Source organism: Rhea pennata, chromosome Z (assembly GCF_028389875.1).
Source record: "Rhea pennata isolate bPtePen1 chromosome Z, bPtePen1.pri, whole genome shotgun sequence".
In the NCBI taxonomy this organism is placed as follows: Eukaryota; Metazoa; Chordata; class Aves; order Rheiformes; family Rheidae; genus Rhea; species Rhea pennata.
The window spans coordinates 81,005,790-81,024,988 of record NC_084702.1 but is presented as its reverse complement, the minus strand read 5'-3'; the positions used below and the strand labels follow the sequence as shown (position 1 = coordinate 81,024,988).

Sequence of the window (19,199 nt, the reverse complement as noted above, 5' to 3'; positions counted from 1 at the left end):
GTGCCCGTGGTCCGTATTTCACAGCGGCACTGTGCAGCAGGTGCGGCTGGATGAAGGCTGGGCGCAAGCGAAGGCTGCCCTGTGGGTGAGCGAGGCGGCCGTACCTGCGCCGGTACGTTGTCCTCATTGAGGACAGTCATCTTCTTATTTTTCCTCAGTGCGTATAACAAGTGGGTAGTGCTTTGTGCATGCCACAGTGATGAATTAATTTGGTGTTCACTGTGGTAGCACTGATCATAATGAATTAATTCAGCATTCATGTGGATGTCATGTATTTTTTTTTTTTTTTTTAGCTTTTCTATTACAATGCAGAATTAGTTAGGAGACACTTAAAGCCTTACACATCCGATTCAGTTGTCACCATAACCTGTTTGCGCTGTTCCCTTGTCTGGATGTTGCAAGCACACCGTACTCGCTCTCTGGAGGGGGGCTCGCGGCGGGGCGCTCGGTGGCGGCGGTGGTGCACCAGCAAGCGGGTTATGTGAAAGTTGCCATTCCTCTTCTGTTCGCCTGTTCTTAACGGGCCTGAACAGACGCCCAGGCTGCAATATGTGACTGAACCTGCGCAGCCTGGGATAAGGAAAAGGCATTTCTTTCTGCAGTATAATGCCCAAATCAAAATGCATCCTAAGTAATTTGTAGCATCGTTGAAGGCAAGTAGACTTTTCCTTCTGTAAATATTAAATAATGAAAATGGCACAAAATGTACAGTCCTTTACTCCTTTTCTTCTTTATTCTCCCCAGAGGTGCTTTGTTGATACATAATATTACTTCTCTGTTCTTTTTAAGAGGGCATGTAATTGCATATTAAATATAGTAATTGCATAAATACATTTTTAAAAAATGCATTTTCTTTTCCATTGATAAAATAAGTGTTCTAGCTTAACTAGGAGACATGCTGGTGAGTTGCAACAGTTATGGCTGGTTTAAAATTGATGTGCCTGACATTGTGGTGTTGCGGGAAATGGAATTAAAGAGGACTTTCACATCAAGGGAGTGATTATTTTTTGGTTGCTGTTGAGGTTTTTTTTAACTGTGGGTGTTTTCATATTTAGTTCTTTCCATGCATTATGCCTATTAAGACCTTAGGAGGAAGAGGCAACCCTGGCTACAGATGTTCTACAATGAGATGCCTCATGGACACGGACAGTTACTTGGAATTTCTTGTTTATAAAGTGCCTAATTATTAGCATGATCTGGACCTAAAAGGGTACAAACAGAGGAAGGAGAGTAATCGTTTTATAAAGTCAACAGAGAGCGTTATGATCCTCTTATGCAATGCAGCCAACTTGTCACTTTACCACAAGACTCAGTGTTTGATGTTTTATTTGGCCGGGGAAAAATCTCAGCACTTTTTTTTTTTTTTTTTTTTTTGTCAAACAGAAGGAAATTTCTAAGTTTTGCTTGCAGTGAAAAGCGAGAAAGCATGAGCTGAGTTTAATGCACCATTCCCTCCCCCCCAACCCTAAAGAAAGCAGAGAAGTGAACAAATTTCATTTAACCCACCAGGAGTGAAGCAGTTTGCGTTCAGTGTAATATGATCTAATTCCTGCTCCAGCTTTTGGCTGAACCGGAGGGTGTATTTCGGAAAGGATGTTTTTTCAGCTCAAGATGAATCTAGCCCATGTCTCAGAGGATAATATTAAACACGAGAGAGAGGACGCTTGGACAGGGACTGGGTAGTTTGTTCAGTCGTTTTGGTGTCAGGGGCTTGAAGCTCGTTGGGTTTACAGAGTGATAGTTTTACTGGATCTTTCTGACTTTACATAATGGATTTGTGAGCAGCTTCGGAAGAGGTGCTCGAGTTGGGTAGGTGTTATTCCCTCAAAGATCAAGGGAAGTCTAAGAGAGCTTTCATGGAAATTTTGGGGAGAAAAAATAGGGATTTACGATTTAGTAGAGTTGTAACATCACAAATAAAGCCAAATCTCAGAAGAGTGTTGAGAACGAACACATTGCATTTTGGCACCCTTAAAACACTGATGCAATACTTGCATTTAAATGCTTTGTTTGGTAGCTTTTGAGAGAGCTGGCTCAGCTGGGTTTGGGGGATCTGAATCTGCTTGCACGCGTGTGAAAGCTCCTCGCGGCACGCAGAGGTCCCATGCTCGCTGGCCGCTGCCTCTGCATTTTGTTAGCGGTGGAGCAGAAGGCCCAGCGAAGCGCGGGGGAGGCCGGAGTGGAGGGCTCGGGGCCGGGGCCGGGGCTGCTTCGCCGGAGCGCTCCCGCAGCTGGCTGGCCCCGCGAGGCAAGCACATCTGGCTTCCTTCAGCAGGAGGCTCCATTAAATCGGTCACGTCAAGTGGAAGAGCCAGAGGTTCTTCTTCAGCGCATGCAAGGCATCCCTGCATCCCTGCAGTGACGAGCTCTTTTACCCCGCACGCTGAAATAACCCGAATAGTAGCTTTTGGGGGGGAAGTGGCGAGGTCCTGCTCTGCAGGTGGTGGAGGACTCAAACTAGGTCTGAAGTCTCGCATGCTGATGCCCATCCCCACGGGGGATGGAGGTGCCGAAGCCTCACTGCTTTCTCCTTGGAGCTCCAAGTTTGGGTGAACGTAGGAAGGCAAATGCCCCCACCCTTAGGCTCTTTGCTGGGGCAGCCACGTTTCTATAGCCCCTTCTTGGCCATCAGATGCACCCTGTTCACATTTACGGCTTGAACCAGCTGCTGTCAAATGTATTTTTAAAAGCCCTGCAGATGCCTGCAGTTGTTATGAGCTGGGATCCGTATCCCACCCCCCATTTCCTCCTGCTTGCGCCCGTCGTTCACTGTCGCTGGCCTTGGACCAGCTGCCCCACGGTTTGTGTCTGCCCACGACGGCAGCCTTAAGCCAAGCAGACTCGTCAGGTCTCCGTGCCTTGGAAATCCCGTGGCACCACAGTGCAACGAATCACTGGCAATTCCCCTGGAGCCGGTGGCTGGTGGATTTTTCCCTTGTCGGTTCATATTCTTTGCCCAGAAACGTACAGATTGTCTTAGGAGCGCGAGTGTCCAGCAAGGAGAAGGTGTTTGCTAAGGGCCGTCATAATGCACTTCAAATGCAAACGCATCTAGAGTAGCTTTAATGTAATTTTAATATAGATGAAGTCATTTTAAAGTAGGCTCAAATTAAAGTGCTGTTCTCAGAAGACCAGAAGTTTAGCAGAAAATGTCCTCCCATTTCGCTGGACTTTTTTCTGCTGTTTACGTTTGATTTCCGTTCCGAGAGGTTTGCATGGTTTGCAGTCAGGACAGTGTCTTTTGCTCACTGCCATTGGGGGAATTCGTGACTTTTGCAGCAGCCAGTTGGAGAACGGGCTGGACTGGTGGGGGCTGTTTTTTGGTTGTGTGTGTGTGTGTGTGTGGTTTTTTTTACCTCAACTTTTTCCAGTTACACATTCCTCACTAATCTTTCTGTTTCCAAGAAACATAAATATTGGGAATTAACCAGTCATGTACTGGCCAGAGAGGTACAGAACCCAGCTGCTGGTGTGCTCCGTAAAATCTGCTTCCGATGAGGGGCCGGTGCCGAAGCGCGGGCGCTCGCGGCGCTGAGCAGTTCCCGCGCTGGCCGCCGCCTTTCCGCTCTACCTATAAGTGCAGGGAGTTTTCATGCTTTTTCCCACATCTGATTTTTTTTCTGGTCACCCGGGGCCCTCCCCGCACTGCCGTGCGGTGTTGCAGCATCACCGCCAGCATGATTTTTGGAATGTTATTATCTCAAAATAGGTAATTTTTCTTTTGTAATTCCATCCATATATCTAGCTAATGACACTTGCAGACACTTGGTGCCTTTAGAAAAAAAAAAAAAGATCATTTTAGGTGGCTAACTATGAAATTACTCACCAAGCTTTGAGCACCTAACTTGGATTTCGGGGAAAGTTTTCTGTTCTGTCTGTGCATGTGCTTTGTTTGCAGCACGTCTTGTCACACGGCTGCGTCTCGCAGAAAGTCAGGGTGTTCCAACTGTGCTCAGCTTTCCCTCAGAAAGCTCGTATTTTTGTAGACTACACGAACACAAGCAAAAAAAAAAAAAAAAAAAAAAGAAAAAAAAGAAAAAAAAGAAAGAAAAAGAAAATGAAGAAAGAAATGAAAGCAGCCCAGCACAGAATTGTCCCAGGAGGAGCAAGGTAAACGTGAGCGTGGAGGAGCCACGACCGGGCAGGTGCCACCTCCTGCGCCAGCTTGAGAGACTCTAAAACATTTAAAAATCAAAGCACACAAAGTAGCCTTAAGATAACTGGCCAAAGACTGATGATCAGAGCGCTGTGGGGATTGCATGGTGCAGAGGGACTTAGTGATGCCGCCACGGGAGATGTGTGCAGGCAGGCGGAAGAAAGACGGGTCCTCAAAGCTGCACATGGAGCACAACAGGGTTGCAATGGAGCCCTCCTGCAGGTCGTCTCCTAATCAGCCACCTTCACAGGTGGCCGGGCCTTAGGTGGGTCTACCAAAGCTTCCACCTTCCCCTTCTGGCTGCTAGTTTAGGACGGGAATGTCTACGGAGGGAGATCTTCGTCACTGAAACTTGCCAGTCCTTTAGCTTACCCAGCGTCCAGGTGACCATAAATGATCGTAACTTTGGAGTGATCTGGGTTAGTGGCTTCAGGTAAAAACTTACGCTTTTTTATGTTGGTGTAGAATTGCAAGTATTTAGTAGATGAATTAGACAACCAGACTTTATAAATCACATTCAATTTATGAATGAAAAAGAGAAAAGAGAAACTGTCACTTTCCTACTACGCTCTCTCGCCTCTCAGGCTAAACAGACCAAGAAGAGGCATGTTTTCCTCAGGGCCCTCTTCCCCAGAGTCCTACCCCAACCCAGTCCAGAACCGAAACAAAACCAAACCTTGAGTAACCTGATAAGCTGGAAAGTGAAATATAACGTTGGTGAGACTAGAACCTTGAACTTCTTCTTACTACCTATTTATAGTTTCAGCAGATCTGCTAAAAAATGATTAAATGCTGGAATTATGCAAATGCAAATGGAGTGAATATGTGAAAGTCATCTGTCCTTGCAAGCACAAAGTCCGTGTCATATGTGTATTAGAAAATAGCTTATGTAACTCAGCTAAACACAATGTGAGGTTTTATGATCTCATCCCAAGGCAGGACAATGTAATTCTTTGTTATGAGAATTAAGATCGAGAACGGTTTAGTTTGTTTACACTATTGAAGTTTTATAGCGAGTGCTGTCAAGTGGTGCCTCAAACCGTCCATGGGTATTTGTAGAGACTTTTAAAATTCACGCATAAAATGAAATGACCATCTGATTCAAATGAATTTTCCAATTATTTGTGGCTTTAACAGAAGCTATTGAAGTGTATTGTATATATCTGGCAGCTGGTCCTACTTCTTTGAAAAAAACTAAAGCTTTGTATCTAATCCCTTGAGCAATCCAGTGGTAAACTGTTTATCAAATAAGTAGGAGAATTTTCCCATTTCGAGTCTGTGCTGTCTTTACACTGCCGTCCCGGGAAGGATAATTACCTGTTTGCAGTTTGCGCATGGTGCCGTTGAAGGGCTTCCCAGCTGGCGCGTTCCTCGCTCCCGTCCCAGCCGAGCTGTCCCGCGGCGCGTCCCACCGCCCGGGCCGGCGGCCTCCGCGGGCCGCCTCCGCTGTGGTGTCTCGTGCTGAACTCCTGGCCTTCGTCTCTGGTCCGCCTTCGGTGCTCGGTCATCGTTTCCTGAGCTCATTTTCCATTTAGTTCTAAAAAGGCGTAGTACTCAGAAAAAAAAAAAAATCTTTTGGAAAACCACCTTATTAACAGAAAAGGTCTCAGTCCACAAAATGGGTGTGTTTTGTTTGATTTATGTCAGCAGGATCTGACTTGCTGTTTGAGTAAGGTGCTTCAGAGCACAAAGAGGTAATAGCAGTCCCTAAATACCTGTTAATCATAGTTGTCTAAGTATGATAATCATAATTAGAGTCTGAGATTTTTCCACCCTTCTCATTTTTGACAACTGTAATTATGCAATGAGAAATGATAAGCAAATGCTAGCATGTTCTGCGTACAAAAGTGTCATTTTATTTGTGCAGGGGCCTTGGTCCTTTTAATCTGAAGATATTTTTGACTATTAAATCCCCTATAAGATTACTGCATTGGTTAATATACTATTTTTTCCCTCGAAGATAAAATTCAAGTAGGAAGAAAATGTCTCTCTCTTTCCATTTCCTACTCTGTGTGTTTTAGGTCATGTTAGCACCACACAGTCAACAGTCTCTTCTCAGCAAACACAGCGTGCGAAAGGCTTTACTGATGCAGGTGAAGACGTACTGGCCAGATAACTTCAGAAGTGGAACACTTGGCTTGCAAACAGACCACAGTTCTCCATACACTTCCGATATTCTGGCATATTTTCTTCATTTTTACGTTTTTTTACATTTTGTATTTTTTAGCATAGAAGAGTGGATCTTTGATTCTCCGTGATAAATTATCAGAAAGGTAGCGGGTGTGTTGTAATGCAGTAGCCTTTGCATTGCCTTTTTTCTGCAGGCAACCTCCTTGGAAGGCTGTCGTGTTCAAGCCCACCGGGACAGACCCATACACTGACCTGCCTTCCCCCGGTGGGGAGAGGTCGATGGAGAAGCCATCAGCTCTTTGGAGCTGATGCACCATTCTCCTTGGTATCTTTTCCCAGTGCAAATGCATGACAGCAATTTCAAGGAGATTAAGGCATATGTATTAATTGTGACTACAGTATTTTACCTTTTTGCTTCAAAAAGCATCTTAAGTGATTTGACACCCTTGACCAGCACGGATTTGGGAGGTCTTCCTTTAGCTGTGATCTTTAACAAGTGATTTCCCTTTGCTGAACAGGTAACGTGTGCTCAAGAGCAGAGCACTGGCATCTCTGAAGCATATATTCGAGTTATTCACAAAAGAGAAAAGTCATCAGTTTAAGCACTTTTGTGCTCTTATGTGTTAGAGTATTTTCCAAGTGTGTTGCAGTGTTTTGTAATTATAATAGTGCAGTTCTATTTCTGAGCTATGAACACAAATAACTGTAACAATAAATACTTTGCACCTACATGCATGAAATTCCAATTTGTAAAGAATTATCCTTGGCTTGACTTGCAGTTTATCCAGAGCCTTTAAAAGAGTATCATCTAGCACTGAGCCACAGGAAAGTTAAATAAACATAATTCAGTATTTTCCTTGTTCTGGGGCTGATGGAGAATGGGCAGATTTTTCGCCCGCACCGGTGTTACGACAGCCGGGAACGGTCGTGATTTTGGTTCTGCCGCTCCTCTGAATATTGCTGTTTTAAGCATGCAATAACCTTGATTCTGGATTAAGTGGACACAGATAATAAAGGTGACGTTTTAGTCTTGACTGAAGTCGATTACGGAGCTCCCATAAAATGGACTTTCGCTCTGTGCCTTTGCATAGCAAGGAGGTTCGGCCAACGAGAACAAGCTGAGCTCGCTCCTTCTGCTCGCTTTGCTCCCGGAGCATTTAAAAACCCGTGCGTGCGGATGCGCGCTCTTCGCTGGGCCCTCCGGCACGTTTGGCTCGTGCCGGCGGCGCGGGACGGCCGGGCCGAGCTCGGCTCCCCGCAGGGACGGGGTGGCGAACGCGCCGGCTGCTCCGCGCGGGGAGCCTCGGCCAAGAGCGAGCCGGCCACGGCGCCCTCGTTCCCCCGCGCGGCTGTACTGGCCCGAGCGTGAAGAACGCGCGTCTTCCTGCGTCGCTTGTTCTCACTGGTGTCTTTCACGTGACACCTCTTTTATGAAACAGCTTGCAATTTTGGTACGCCGTGCTTAATTGCTTTCGCTGCTCTTTGAGTTTTCTTCTCTTTCCTTTTTCTTCAAATCTCTTTCTGGGGTTGAAGCGCCTGCAGTATCCATGCTGCTCTTCACCAAGGTGAAGCATGAGAATATGATCTCGCCGGCTGTGATTTTCGGGTTTCATGTACATGGCCTAGTTTGGCATTGGTGGTGGTCGGAGGTTCAAACAAAATTGTACTTCAGAGTCACCTCGTTTGTTGTCTCGTGTTGTTGCTGCAGTTCTGGGTGATTTTCTAAATATTTGCTGTAGATTGTTCCTGCAAAGAGGAGTTCGTGTTTTTTTCCAAATGTGAGTGTTTTTCCAGAAAAACGTCCATTTTCTCTTCCTAACATCTCCGTAGGAACACCTCAAGGGATTCGGTGCAACTTTTACCAGAGGAGGTTCGAGGTCGGGAGAGCCCGCCTGGGAGGCGGATGGCACCAGCCGGCCGCGTGTGCCCCCATCCGGCTCCTCGGCGCCGGGCCGGAGCCCCACGGGCCGCCCAGGATGCGTGGCAGTAGCTCTGGGGTCGGGCTGGGGCAGCCTGAGCTCCTCGCGGGCCTGGGCTGCCTGCTCGCACCCCTCGGCGCTGGCGTCCTCGAGAAGCGGCAGCGGGACCCGCTTTAGTAATTACTAAGGATTTTTCTTTTCTGTAGAGGGAAAAACGTGCTGTTGAGTTGACTGCTGTTTAGTGGGGACAACAGTTGCAGCCGGAGGGCAGTGGGAGGTGGCCGTGGTGTGCACACAGCCGCGGGGGGAAGACTTTGACCAGGTCCATTTCCATTTAAAAATACAGGAAAAAATATTTTTCAACAAATTCACCGAGGCAATCAAATTATACTGTATTACTCTTTATACCTGTTTATGCCAAAGAATAATTTCCATCTTGGTAAGCTCTCAACTTCCCAGCTGAAGAACTCGGTTTGTTTAAAGAACGCATCTTTCCTCCCTGCGAGAGCTTGCATTTTTGAGAGCTCCGCAATGTGTGCTTTAGACCGAGTTCCTTCTTTTTGACTGTAGCTGAGATAAAGAATTAGTAGTTTAAAACAATAACTACATGTTCCACTGTGATCGAGGAATTAGATAATCTGGCATGTTTGCTTAAGGGGTCTGTATCTTGGGGCTTTTATAGGGCAGTATTAAAGCCCTGAGCCTTCTTATTATGCCAATACCCAGAAGATTGCTTTAATGAGAAGTAAAGGGCCTTTTTCCAATTACAAGGGAATAACTGTATTAAGTTCCTGTGTTATGTCAACCTGCTTTGATTTGATTACTGCAAAAGAAATGGATTTATCTGTCAGTGTTACTTAATTAAGCCTTCTCATTGATGTTTTGCAGAGTAATGTAGTGTAGTTTGCACATTTAAGTCTAAATACAAAGAAAATTGGTCGAAAGCTAAGACACGGCCCCTGAAGATAAGGTACAAGAGTCATTGCTTTTCATTCTCCGATCAGAGCCCGGAGCTTCTGGCTTTGGTGGAAGAACCTCAGCGTTACACGGGCTCAAGTTAACGTAAGGTAGAGGGCCAGGAGTGACCACGCAGATTCAAGGCTGCTAAAAACTTTGCAGCCTAGGCAAACGTTGCAGTTGCTCCGTGCGGCTGGTGCCCTCGTCCCCGCTGCGGAGGCGGCTCTGCGGCGTGGCTTCCCGAGCGCCTCGTCGCGGTCCCCGGGGCCGCAGCCTCTCCGTTCCCCAGGTCTCCGCGGAAGCGTGCGACGCAGCAGTCCGGAAGGCCGTACGGCCCCGCCGACCTTGCCCCCGGCGCGGGGTCTGTCTCGGGGGCCTCGGCAGCGCGGGCTGTTTCAGATGAGCTGGTTTTTCCCAGAACCGGGGTGTTCGTATGTGGAGTTGCTAATGGGGCCAACGCGGGCGCGGGGTGCCGTGAGCGCCCGAGGCGGCCGTGCTGCGGACGGGGCTCCGACGAGTTGGTTGCCTGTTACGTAACACAAACGTTCTTTAAAAATATGCCTAATTAACCTAACAGAGCGGTTGGTCTGATCTGTCAGGTAAATGATACGCGTTTTCTTTCTTTTTTCTGGAGCCCAGTTAAATATTTAGCTAAGAAACCGCGCGCGTTTTCCCGGTTAGAGCGCAGCCCCCGCTGGTGCTAGATAAAGCAAAGTGAGTTATGTTTACTCTAAATATGCCTTACTTCACCTTCTAAGTTTTGTCTGTTTTATTACATTTTATTTTTTGATGCTTGAGAATACCTATTTTTGTGCTGAAGGTTTTGGTGCAACTTTAACGGGTACAGTACGGTCACTTTTTGAACTCTCAAGAAACACGGAGCCAATGAAGTAATTTTTATGTTTAAACCTCAGGTTCCTGAGGGTCCAGTTCATTTCTGCTGTGCATTTAAATGAGTTAATTTAAGCAGTGGGTCAGAAGCCACTACCATCGTAGTAGCCCTGTGCCTGATTCTTAATTAAAGGCAACAGGAGATTAATTTGAAACATTAATTTAAAAGTGCCTATACAAAAGGAAAGAATTATTGCAATAAAGCCTAAAGAACTTTTTTGTCCCTAGATGTAGAAGACAGAACTAGCTCAGGGTCCTGGGGGAATACAGGACATCCTAGTCCATCCAGGGTAAGTATATCTAATCTTTTTCCCCAAACCAGACTTCCTGCATATGTAAATTTACAATCTTAAATATGAGTTTTACACCTGATTGCATAGAAAATCGGGCATGCAAAGTTGGTCACAGTCTGCCTTCTCTTTAAAATTGCTTTTTTAAAAAAAAAAAAAAAAAAAAAAAAGACATTCAAACCTGATCCTGAGATTGCATTTGGCACCTGCTGCACCGCCGCTACAGGTGGCAGGGTGCTGATTAGCACGGCGCGGTGCGGAGGGACAGCCGGTGCCTTTCCGGCAGCTCCACGTGCCCGGGGTTTACTCAGGCTCCATCTCTTCGCCGTGCCGTTTGTCCCGCCTGCAGCGCCGTGGGGTTCGGCCGTCCCGGCTGCGGCGCAGGAGGTCGCCGCTGCCCGCCCGCCGTCCCGGCCTCCGCGCCGGGCGCGCTGCAGCGGGAGCCCGCGGCGCCCGGCGCGCTCCAGGCCGGACCGAGGTTATTTCTGTTGGCTCCCTGCGAAGTCACGCAGCGCGCTGGGCAGCAAGTGGCTTCGCTCTTGCCCGCGCTTAAAGAGCTTGCTTAAATTGCTTTTTAATTGTTTTCTAATTAATGCGGAGGATCGGCGCTTGCAGGCATTGCTGCCTGAAGTTCAGCGCCCCGGAGAAGCTGTCTGGGGAGGCGACGTGAGGTTTTATTGTTCGAGCTGGGTCCGTCCCTTCTCCTGCGGGCAGCCCCTGCCCCGGGCTAAGGCTACGGCAGCTGGTGCCTTGGAGCCCAGCGCGGCAGCGGCGGCGGCGGCGGCGCGCGGGCGGCCGCGGAGCCTCCCCCGGGGAGGCGGGGAACCCGGTCACCTTTTCTTATTCCGTCCCGCTTAGCATCCATTACGTCATTACTGCACACATCTGTCAGTTTTATTTTTATCCCCTTTTTTTTACTTGACACTTGTATTGCTTCCTAGGGAAAAATGTTTTGAAAAGTAAATTCTAAATTTGCACACACAATTATTTATGCATGCAAAAGCTTGAATGTGAGCGTACAATTAAGTTTTGAGATGTAAAGAAAAGCGCACGAGCCTGGGAAGAATTCTGAAGTTTTAATCAAGACTGTGCATTAACTTGTGCAGTTATTCTGCAAACGGCTCGACCTCTCCGTATTTCCTGCTTTGTAAAATGACGACGGTATTTCCGCGTTGGAGGAATTAGCTTCTTGTGAATTCTTCTGCACAGAAGAAAGAAAACATTATGTAACTGCTGTGCATGGCTGATACTTGTAGTTAAGTTTAAGATTTTGCTACTCTAGTGACTGAATGCAGAAGACTTTTGAAAATCAGAGATGCAGCAAAGTACTGCCGCATCCCGGGACGAAGGGGCAGGCGATGTTCATTAGTGACTTTGCAAATTGCATGCATAAATACTAATGCCATGGAGGATTATTCTTCAGTGAAAAGTAACTTTCCACACCCAGACAGTGTGAAACAAATTTTGAAATTTTATTTATAGGTGAGTCCCTGTATATACCAATGAGATGATTAAGACGCAAATCTACACATAAAATCTAGATTTAAAAGCAAAATACTTAAAGAAATATTTCTTTTCTGTTTTTACGGATGTTACTAGCAATGTTAGGGAAGGTTTTTTGTTGGGCTGCACAACACAAAATGCCAAGAACTTCATATCAATCATCGGTTCAGGATTACCCCCAGAACAAACCAAAGTCAATTGCTAATGAAATAAAAATTTGAAACAGCTTTAAAAATGTTCTGGAACACATCACTTCCAGCAGAATCAATAGAAGAAAGCAATAAAAGGAATAATAATTCTCAGAGCTGGTTTAAAACTCGGAAGGGAAACAGGGACCTGTAGGCTTTGAGAAATGCTTGTTAAACTTGTAAAATTGTGTTTTTCCCGATTTGTTAACAGAACTATGGCGACGGGACTCACTATGATCACATGGCGAGCAGAGACCTTGGCTCACATGACAATCTCTCTCCTCCTTTTGTCAATTCCAGAATACAAAGTAAGAAACTGCATTTCCTACCGCGCCCGTGGCTTAGAAAGCGGAGCGGAAAGGCGCGGAGCGGAGGGGCGGCCCGGCGGGCGGCGGGGCTCGGCCGCGGCGGGCGCGCGGCTCCGTGGCCGCGGAGGGAAGAGCGGGAGAGCGGCCGGGCCGGGAGGGCTGCCCTTGCTCCTCAGGTGGCTGATGGCGGCTTTCTCTAATTACGGCTGGCAAATGAGTTGAAGTAAATACGCGATGTAAAATTATTAGTAATGCTTGTGCTTGGCCAGGCAGCTGCCGGCGAACCAAGCGAACGCTTTGCGCTGGAGGGCTGTGCGTAAGCCAAAGGAGACAGCGCCGTAGCTGCCGTCCGTCGTTCTTCAGCTCTAAGACACGCTCCTAAAATATGCCTTGTTTTTCTATATTGGGAAATATCTGTGAGTTGTTCGACGCATGGGACAGAGTCGGAGCTTGTAGTCGCTTGTCGGTGTTCAGAGGCTTGCAAGTGGGCAGCGTAGCTCTGAATTTATAGCTTTTAAACAGCCTAATCTTTGTGTTGATTAAATATTTCTTATCTGTCTTCAAATGATTATTATTAATGCCTAAACTAGGAGCAGGCTGGATAGTTACGTGATGAATATTATCCATTTTGCAGGCAGGAATTACCGGTGACAGTTTATTTGCTCTCGTGCGCTCTGCGCGCCCGCGCTGGTTGGGAGGAGGTGGTGCGGAGTCGGTGGCCTCCGCCTTGGTAGCTTCCCCCGTCTTCCCCGGAAAAACCTGGCTCTGCGCTTGCCTTTCTTCGGCCTCGTCCGGACCGCGCTCCGGGTGAGCTGCTAGCACGTGCACCTAGCGCTGCGGACGGCAGTTTTCCGGGCAAGAGAGGTTTTGCAATACCTGGGGGTACTTATTGGCGACCCGGTGCCTGTGGACCGCAAACGGTTGTAGGCGCGTTCTGCTTAAACTCAGGCTTATATTGCACATTTTGCTCCGCAAATATTTGTTTTAAAAACGCCTTTTTGAGCGGCCGCCGTCCGGTCGGGAGTCTCCGCGGTCGCCTTCCCCCGGAGCCGCGTGGCGTTTAGCCGAGGGAGCCCGCAAAGCTGCGCGCGCTCGCTGGGCTTCTCCTCGAAGTGCCGCTTGGGGACTCCCGGGACACGGCTTTCGTTGGGCGTCTCCGGAGCCCAGGCACTCCTCCAGGCACCTTTTGCTTTCCTGAGGGTAAGTGAAGGACCCGGAGTGAGACCGGGAGGACGGTGACAGCGCAGGGCACGGTGCGCGTGGCAGCCGTGCGCCGCTCCTCGCCGGCTCCGCCGTTCCCTGGTTCCTTCTCTGCGAGCGTGTTTTATCCTCCGGCTTACTTGCTCGTGCATTAAATCATTTGCTAATACTCAGTAACTTGTTCCTAACCCCCCTGTAGCTCGATGGAGCGTTTCTCTGCGAGGATTAGCTGGAGGTTGCGGGCACTGTTGAAGAAAGCTGCTGGCTTATGTGGTGACCTTTGAATCTCATCTGGGTTGGTGGCTGATATTTTGATTTGGTTACTGTGGTCATGTTGTGACAGCTGCTGGTTCATTATAATTCAGTTCCTCTCCTCGGTTTGCCTACCAGGAGCATCTAGGTTAGCGTTGCTTCGAGGGGCTCTCACCACCCCGGGGTGGCCGGCGGTGGCCCGCTGGCCGGGGGTCGCCCCCAGCCCTGACGGGCGCTCGCCGCGGGGTGCCGACGGGGAGCTCGGCGCCGGGGAAGGCTTGCCCTGAGCTTTACAAACCTGATCCTGTGAAGCACGCCAGATGTAGTTAAAGGGGAGAAGAGAAAATATCCAAGGCATTTTTCTTATTTTTCTGCATGGACGCCTTTTGTATTTCTCCCCTCGCCTGCAATATTTCTCGTGTTCACAGCATGAACTCTAGAGACCTTATTGGAAAAGTCCCCAATCTACTGACTGTCTGAAAGACAGGCTAGAAAACCTCTATTCTGGACATCGCTTTGCGGCTCTCGGAAAGGACCCGCGCTCACCGAGTGCGCATCCCTTGATTTTTATAGGAGTTGGCCAACGCGAAGACGTAGCGTGTGAAGACAAAATCTTGGCGCGCGTTTCTTTTCCTGTGGCTACACGCAAAAGGCAGAGCAGATCCAACCCAGCGTTAACGTAACGCAGGAACGGCTTCTTCCCCGGGACCCCCGGTGCAACCCCGGCGCACGCCGCGGCCCGCGGTTTTCCTGCGGCTTCTTCCCTTTCGCTTCTCCCATCCCGAGGGCTCCGCTCCCCTGCGTGCCTGGCGCTCCCGAGAAGGTGGCGCTGGCTGCCAGGGACCAATTTTTAATATTATTTTTAATGCTGTGATAGCGCTTGTCTCTCTCTGAATACTGCTGTGGTATTTGTTTTTAATCTGCCCAGCTTTGATTTTGTTACTGTTATCGTAAGTAGAACGGGAATTTGTGCAGATAGTTCAGTTTACCCAACACCGCATTATAAGGCCCTGCTTTCAGCTGCTAAACTATAAACACTGGGGATGAAATTTTCCATGCTGTGTATCTGACTCAGCCTGATTATTATTTTTTTTAACCTTTTACAGAAATGATTTCAACATTTCCTAAAATGAGATTACATTTTGTCCTGGCAGATTTTTGGTTCTGTCGGTGAGCGGCTGCCATGTCCCGACCGTTCCTCCCCTCTCACACCAGCCCTGCTGCGTCGGGTGGCTTTGGTTCCCTTTCGCAGCTGCAGAAGTTGAGGTGCTTGAAGAACAACCAGGCAAAAATCAAAAACCGTCCCCTAATTTTCAGTTTTAGATTACAGATGCAGAAGGTTGCGATTGCGTCTTAGACCTCCGCAGGCCTTTTTTGCACGTCCATGTCACAGTTCTGCTTGTGTTCAGTGACACCAGAAATGCCACCGCTTGGGGAAATGGCGCTTGTGATATTTCCTACTGGGCACCCGCGTCGTGGGAACGCACGTGCAGTAGCTGCCTCTTTATCTTAGCATCGTCTGCTCTTCTCTTCTAATTTCCTAAAGCCTTTTCAGAGCAATATAATTTATGAGTATTAATAAGAGGCAACTGGCCTCTTGTTAAGCTGGCAACTTGGAGTGGAAGGAAGAATTAAGACAAGACTTTATTACATTTGCAAAAGAAAGTAACATGACATACAAAAAGAAACGTGACAATTTTTTAAATATCAGTCAAAGGTGAAATTTCAAGAATGACAAGCAGAACTGTTTTCCATAAAAATCTGTGACTGTCTGGCTATCCATAACATTATCTAAGATGAGCTGTAACAGCAGAAAGTCTGAATATAACAACTAAAAAGATCAAGAAAGGGCTTAAGAAATCAAAGAACTGGAAATCACAAACTCCAGTTTTTAATTTAGAGGTTTTGTGTTAGTACACCTGACACAACAGAGCACCTGCATTTTCAGGAGAAAGCCGTGAATGGATGATGCATGACAGAAGAGTGCTTCCAAAAAAAGAAAAGCATAAAGTTGTCAAGTAGCCTCCCAGCTGCTGAATGCTCAGAAATTTCCCCGCTATGTGGAAGGTGTTTCAAGCAATCTGAACACGCATTTCCATGTAGGGAAGGCCATTTCGTATGAATGCAGCATGAGTTCAGATGAAATACTGCCAGGGAGGTGGACCAAGTGCTGTGGTTCCTCTCGGATTATGATGGCTGCCAAATGCAAAAAGGAAACTTTAGTGTGGCATGGCTAGGCTATGAGAAGACCTTTGATTTCTCAGATGTTCACGGGTGGAAAACGTGCTGAGAATATGCAGTGCTACAGGCATCATCGCTATTTTTGTGCATCTCACCTATGACCTGGAGAAAACAGATTCCACCACCACGAGTGCTTCCTGGCGACTGCAGCTCTCTCTGGCTTGCCACAAGATGTGGGACTAGGAGGTCCTGGAGGGTTAAGAGGAAGGTCTGAAAACCTGAATTCAGCTGCCGACTTTGAGCTCTTGGCCTTATAAAGGGAAAACCCTGAAGTGTGACATCAAGCAGTCATCCCAAGAGATGTATCTGCTGATGGTCAACCTGGACTGGCAGTTTGCCTCCTGCATGTGTGTGCGTGCAGGCATCCCTTTGCATCAGCATGTGCCCTCCTTTCCCCCCAGGCCCGTGTGGCCTGTCCCAGGCGAGTATAAGCCACGTAGCTTGTCCCAGCCATTGTGTTTGAATGCTCTATGTAGATTCCTGCCCACCAGCCTAAATATGCTCCACCGGTGCCCTTGTGAGTACAGAAGACCTCTGCTGAGATTACTGGAAGATATGAGATAGGGTTTTCAAATGTCACCTAAATCCAATAAAATACATGTATTGATTTTTTTTTTGCCAAACTTAGAATTGTTTCACCAACCAAAATCTCTCATTTGTGAATGTCCCCCAAATTCAAAAATGGAGCTAATATGGGAATAAAAGTGCACCCTTGAAAACTCTTGAGAGGTCACCATAAGGAAATCTCCAGTAATTAAATTAGAAAACAACCAGTTTCAGACTTGGTCTTGAATTGATCTTAAATTAAGACTTGAGCAGGGTCTTGGACTACATAATTTCCAGAGGTCCCCCCTAACCTCAACCGTTCTGCAGTTCTGTGATTCATGTTCCATCCTACATAAAGAACATCTGTAAAAGATTTCTTCCAGCCTTTTGCTTCTATATTAGTCTTAGTGGTTTCTTCACATCAAAGTAGAAGTGCTTCTAGATGACCCTGAGCAATGGTTTTAGTTTAATCATATGGCCTGTCAAGGCTGAGACCCTCAGAGGTTGGATGGAGCATTTTAGCTTTCTAAGATAGCCACAGTTAAATTCGCAGAATTTACTTTCGAGAAGGGCCTTGAAAAACTTCCATAAAAATGTTTTGTAGAGGACACTGGCTTCTACAGCTGTTCCTGTCATATAATATGACTGCTGCTTCTCTCCTGTCCCAGTTGCAAATGTACAAAATTAAGCAGAAAAATCTGCACAGAAAAGCATTTTGTAAATGTAAATATAAATACGTCACGTTTCCCAATCAAGAGTTTCAATGTGTTTTGCAGCAAGTCAATCTCGCACGCGCTGCCAGTCGGGATTCTGAACTTCAGCATTCAGCCCAAGCCTCCCGTACAGTCTTGAAGAAAAGAAATTACAAGGACATTTCCATTTATTTGGGGAATGAGCAGCAGATGTATAAATAGAAACTGTAGACTGTGGCAATTAATGTCTGCATACTGAGCAAAGGATTGAAATATTATTTTGTACTACATAGTTTTCAGTGAAGTTTACATTCCGTTGTATTTTGTTCTTAAACAAGTCCAAGCATTTTTAATAAGTTATTTTGTGTGACAGTTGTATTCTGTGTAGCATGGCATAGACTAAAGCTGTGTGAAAATTCCTCATTTGAACTGCAAATGTATTTGATCTGTATTTGGAGTGCGAATTGCAATGGATTGTAAGTTTGCAAAATATTGGCAGAAATCGTTCTCTCGGTAAACAGGGAAGAAAGTTCCCCGTGCTAATAACCAAACCGTCTCTTCTGGGAACGGCCCTCTGCGGACCTGGAGACCCTGCAGAGCCTGCTGGCGGGGCTAGAGCAGGTACGAGGGTGGTCCTGGAGAGGGGAGAGCAGCGCGCGCGGCCCCGGGGTGCAGAGCCGCGGGGGGGCCGGGGGTGAGGGGACTCTGCCCCGGGGAGCCGGGGCGCAGGACTCGGCCGCGAGCCCGTCGGGGCTCCGCCGCGCGCAGCTGCCTCCCGGGCTCGGCTTTTCGGTACTCTCGGGGAGTGCGTTTGTCTGCGCTGCAGACACGTTAATAGAGAAATGTCTTCTGAAATAACATTAAAGCTTTTAATTTAAGGCTTTTAGAGTAGCATAAGGTATTTTAGTGGTTAATGAGCTTCTGCCTTTTATATAGATTAACTTAGTTTGGCTTTCAAATAGGAGTTCGCTGCTGTTCTCCAGTGGAGCTGACATTAGTGGGAGAGGGAGTTTGAGCTCGCACCTGTTTGAACGTTAAAAGGAACGTGTAAGTGGCTTCCTTAAAGTATTCGTAGAGGAGAAAAAATTAAATTCCTAAAAACTCTTACTCAACCAGGAAAACCACTGATAGGCACATTTTTAAAAAGTGTTTTTGGTTTACGAATTAGTTGCAATCTTCCTGTTTTCCAGAGGTGTCTGTAGTCACCCAATCAGTGAACGTACGCTGGAAGGTAGAGGCGTGCTTCCAGAGGGGACGGCTGGTCTGGGTGAGCAGGAGATTTGCATTACAGCTGGAAAGCATACATGTGGGAAAATCTGTGAAACAAAACAAATTTGTTGAATTACTGGGTCATTTACATAGCTGCTCTAGTCATGGTCCGTTAAGCAGGCAAAAACAATGGTTTTGTTATGCTCTCTAGTTAAGGCACAGAAAGTGTAAAACAATGCAGAGTTAGCTGTGTAATTATTAATCATTTTGAGCCTGTACTTACCTTGAGTCTGAACTTCACAGGGTATAAAGACAGTGAGTCAAAATAATACATTAGCTAAATAAGATCGGCTTCTTTTCTTAGGTCTTGGCGTGTTCTCCTACAAAAAATAGATAAAGCTGCAACTTTCAGGGCTCAGAGGTGGCTGAACCTTAACGCTGGGCTACGCTGGAGCTTACCCAAAGGCAAAGCCTTGGCAACGTATTTTTGGGCCAAGCTAACTGCTGCTAGCGTTGCTGTAACAGATTCTTGCTAGGGTTTTTCTTTGTAACAAAGCACACATCCAGGAAAGAAATTTAACATTGGCATCTGTAGGAAGATGTGATAGTCTTGCAGCAAAAAATCGTTTTTACTCTTGTAGTTCTATTTTTAATTCCCTTTATCAAAGCTGCTTCTGACAACTTCTGTAATGACTTCTTGATTCTTGTCCCTAATCT

General features: G+C 47.0%; 1 protein-coding gene across 9 annotated transcripts in view; it reads left to right on the top strand.

Annotated features, from left to right (window-relative positions):
- Window positions 1-19,199, top strand: part of TCF4 (transcription factor 4) — a 192,405-nt gene that overhangs the window by 46,701 nt on the left and 126,505 nt on the right. For 8 of the 9 annotated variants that reach the window (XM_062600634.1, XM_062600635.1, XM_062600633.1 and 5 more), the window contains 2 exons: window positions 10,282-10,343; window positions 12,246-12,342. The exons of the other annotated variant lie outside the window; for it this stretch is intronic. In XM_062600634.1, coding sequence (XP_062456618.1) covers window positions 10,282-10,343; window positions 12,246-12,342 — 159 coding nt within the window. The remainder of the gene's footprint in view (window positions 1-10,281; window positions 10,344-12,245; window positions 12,343-19,199) is intronic. 9 annotated transcript variants of the gene reach the window in all.